The sequence below is a fragment of the Aotus nancymaae genome, unplaced genomic scaffold, assembly GCF_030222135.1.
Source record: "Aotus nancymaae isolate 86718 unplaced genomic scaffold, 86718_ANA_hifiasm-v0.15.2.pri h1tg000003l, whole genome shotgun sequence".
Classification (NCBI taxonomy): domain Eukaryota; kingdom Metazoa; phylum Chordata; class Mammalia; order Primates; family Aotidae; genus Aotus; species Aotus nancymaae.
The window spans coordinates 9,525,437-9,529,756 of NW_026988414.1; the positions used below are offsets into that span (position 1 = coordinate 9,525,437).

Genomic DNA, 4,320 nt, shown 5'->3' on the forward strand with positions numbered 1-4,320 from the left:
TGCTCTAAACAAATAAGCATACATTCTAATATCTAGAACACAAATGCTGAGATGAGACCCCCCTACCTTGGATTTTTAGGATATGCCCACCAATTTATGTAGCCAGCTGGCACTATCCCTCAGGTCCTCACAAATGGGATTAAAGACATGAGAGTCACTGGCCAGTGGTGATTGTTGCATCCCTGTCTTTAGGAACCCGAAATAAAAAATGACTTCAGCAAGAGCATAGAGAAATGCTGAGCACCTGTACACACGTCCGCATGCACACACACACACACACACACACATGCACACACACACACACACCCCGATACTGATGAAGGATATCCAGTCCTGCTCTGAACCTTATGCTCAAGTCATTCCTGGGAGTATGGACTGGTTTCTCAGCGTCTTTCCAGGAGACCAAGAGACCATAATTAGCCTCTGAAATATGTGGTCCTAAACCTCACTGACGTTGGAAAAAAAAGTCATGAACCTGGAGCTTACTCTTCTCAATTTACAGGCTTCAGAAATGGAAAGGTAACAACTCTATCCTACCCACCAGGGAGAGGACTCAAGGGGACAGGGCACCAAGCTTGTGGTTAGAGACTTGCATTAAACATGCATTAATTCCTCGGTTTTCCTCCTACTCCCCCCAGGACAGATGCCCTAGGGCAGTGGTCTCTAAACTTGGATGTTCATCAAAATCAACTGGGGAGCTTGTTAAAGATTCAGGTCCCAGCTCCACCTGCAGAGATATTTATTCATGAGATATGGGGCCAGATACTTCTGAGGCAAGCGGCTCTAAGGGCAGACTTTAAGGACTCTGTATTCTTAGGAAGAGTGTCAGGCCCTGTGAATTGAAGTCCAAAAGGAGATGGGGAAAGACCTCTCATGCTGGATTCAGGTTTCCCCTAGTTAGGTTTTAGGTTGAGATGTCTATAGAAATTTTTCTCTGAAATGAAAATTCTTCATTTGACCCAGCAATCCCATTACTGGGTATATATCCAAAGGATTATAAATCGTTCTACTATAAGGACACATGCACACGAATGTTCATTGTAGCACAGTTTACAATAGCAAAGACCTGGAATCAACCCAAATGCCCATCGATGATAGACTGGACAGGAAAAATGTGGCACATATACACCATGGAATATTATGCAGCCATCAAAAACGATGAGTTCGCGTCCTTTGTAGGGACATGGATGAACCTGGAAACCATCATTCTCAGCAAACTGACACAAGAACACAAAATCAAACATCACATGTTCTCACTCATAGACGGGTGTTGAACAATGGGAACACATGGACACAGGGAGGGGAGCACTATACACTGGGGTCTGTTGGGGGGTAGTGGGGGGGGACAGCGAGGGGTGGGGAGTTGGGGAGAGATAGCATGGGGAGAAATGCCACATATAGGTGAAGGGGAGGAAGGCAGCAAATCACACTGCCACGTATGCACCTATGCAACAATCTTGCATGTTTTTCACATGTACCCCAAAACCTAAAATGCAATTAAAAAAAAGAAAAAAAAATTCTTTTTTTGTTTGCTGCTTATAAAATTGATTCCTCTTCATGATGGAAATGCAAATAACATAAACATGGAAATGAAGGAGAAAGTCAAAGTATCTCAAACCCTTTCATGATTCATTTTTTATCCTTCTAAGAGGGTTTTTTCACTATTCACAATAGCAAACACATGGAATCAACTTAGGTGTTTATCAACAGTGAACTGAATTGAAAACATGTAGTACACCATGGAATACTATGAAGCCATCAGAAGGAATGAAATCATGTTTTTTGCAGCAACATGGATGCAACTGGAGGCCATGATCCTAAGCAAACTAACACAGAAACACAAAAACAAATACTGCATGTTCTCACTTCTAAATGGGAGCTAAACACAAAGATGAGAGTAATAGACACTGGAGATGCTAGAGAAAGGCTGAAAAACTAACTATTGGGTACTCTGCTCACTATCTGGGTGATGAGATCATTTGTAACTCAAACCTCAGCATCACATAATATATCCATGTTACAAACCTGGATATACACCCCATGAATGTAAAACAATAGCTGAAATTTTAAAAAATAAAATAAAATGGCTGGATGCAGTGGCTCACACCTGTAATCCCAGCACTTTGGGAGGCCGGGGCAGACGGATCACCTGAGGTCAGGAGTTCAAGAACAGCCTGACCAATGCTGTCTCTACTAAAAATACAAAATTAGATGGGTGTAGTGGTGCACGACTGTAATCCCATCTACTCGGGAGGCTGAGGTAGGAGAATCATTCGAACCCGGGAGGCAGAGGTTGCAGTGAGCCAAGACCATGCCATTGCACTCCAGCCTGCACAAAAGAGCAAACTTCCAACTCAAAAGTAAACAAATAATAAAATGAAATAAATGACTTTTATTCATAAACATATCTGTTTACATAATGGAATGTATTTTATAGTACTTCACTTTCTTTTTCTGTAATAATATGTTGTGACTATGTTTGCATTTGTATTTCTTATGCATATCAATACATACATATCTGCTTAAGATTTTTTATTTTTAGCCCATCTTCTACTGAATTAACACAAAGATGTGAAATTGTATTAACGACTATGAAATGCCTTGAAACTGTCTCTTCTGTGAGTTGTCTGATCACTTCACCAATGATCACACTCAGTCTACCTTATAGAGAATAGTAAAATAATATCGCTAATTCTTTCAATTCTATGTTGTGTTAAAGCCTAGGATTATGGGCCAAAAACATATATGTTTCCAAAAATCTCCTCAAATAAGGGATATCAAAACTCTATATTACTGTATTGTTATGTCTTTTCTCCAAGTTGCAGAAAGAAAAATAAAATTAATTTAGCATTCACTGATCAAAAACTGTTTATAAAGAATAACATTGTTAATAAGAGAATGGAATTCTGGTCAACAAGTATTTACCAGTTACATTCAACATGTTAACATTTGTCTTAGGGCTTCAGGATATAAAAGGTTTTGAGACATATTCAAATGGAAAATCAAATACATGAGATAAACCAAAATGAGATTCGAATTGCTTAAAAAGTCAGATGTCACCAAGAGAAAAACTTTGCCCTACTGAAGAGTTTCCCAAGGGCCTCTTTCATGTCCCTGTTCCTAAGGCTATAGATAAAGGGGTTCAACATGGGTGTGACCACTGTGTACATTAGAGCCACAACGACATCCTTGTCAATAGAACTGCTTATGGTCGGGAAAAGGTACTGGCCAAATATTGAACCATAATACAGAGACACCACAGAGAGATGGGAGCCACACGTGGACAATGCTTTGTGGATCCCTTTGGTTGAAGGGACTCTCAGGATAGTGGCCCCAATGTAGCCGTATGATACCAGGATACACATGAATGGCAGGGTAATGACCACCACCCCTACTGTGAACATGACCAGCTCATTGAGGAAGGTATCTGAGCAGGACAGCTTGAGCAGGGCAGCAAGGTCACAGAAGAAGTGGGGGACGGTGTTTGCATCACAGAAAGACTGCCGGGTCAGCAGAAGGGTGTGAGAGAGGGAGTTGGCACAAGACAGAATCCAAGATACAGCCACTAAGAAGGCACAGAGCCCTTCCCTCATGATGGCGGTGTAGTGGAGAGGGTGACATATGGCAACATATCGGTCATACGCCATTGATGTAATAAGGAAGCTGTCCAGGTCAGCAAAAAATATAAAAAAATACATCTGAGAAATGCACTCCTCATAGGGGATTGATTTGTACTTTGTCTGCATGTCCATCAGCATCTTAGGGACAGTGACAGATGAAAAGGAGATATCAGTGAGAGCCAAGTGGTTGAGGAAAAAGTACATGGGGGTGTGGAGGTGAGAGTCCAGCCGGATGAGCAGGATGATGAGCAGGTTCCCCAGCACCGTGGTCAGGTACATGCCCAGGAACAGGGCGAAGAACACAGCCTGCTGCTCTGGCCAGATGGGGAGACCCAGGAGGAGGAACTCAGACACGCTGCTCAGGTTCTCAGGGCTCATCCTTCCTTGCTCTCTGATGGAGATGAAGAATGCTTGACAATATTAGAGACCCTCAAATGATCATTTTTAGCAGTCATATTAAAAGATGTATGTTTTAACATAGACACAGGGAGAGGAACAACTGGGGCCTATCCGGGGTGTGGGGAGAGGAAGAGCATCAGAAAATTTAGCTAATGCATTCTGGGCTTAATACCTAGACAATGGGATGATAGGTGCAGCAAACCACCACGGCACACATTTACCTACGTAACAAACCTGCACATCCTGCACATGTACCGAACTTAAAATGTATATATATGTTTTATTTCAGAAAGTGCACATT

General features: G+C 41.9%; 1 protein-coding gene across 1 annotated transcript; it reads right to left on the reverse strand.

Annotated features, from left to right (window-relative positions):
* Positions 1 to 3,056: 3,056 nt before the first annotated feature.
* LOC105721080 (olfactory receptor 1J2) lies at positions 3,057 to 3,998 on the reverse strand. The gene has a single exon (XM_012457896.3). The coding sequence runs from the start codon at positions 3,996 to 3,998 to the stop codon at positions 3,057 to 3,059; it is 942 nt and encodes a 313-aa protein (XP_012313319.3).
* Between the last annotated feature and the right edge of the window lie 322 nt (positions 3,999 to 4,320).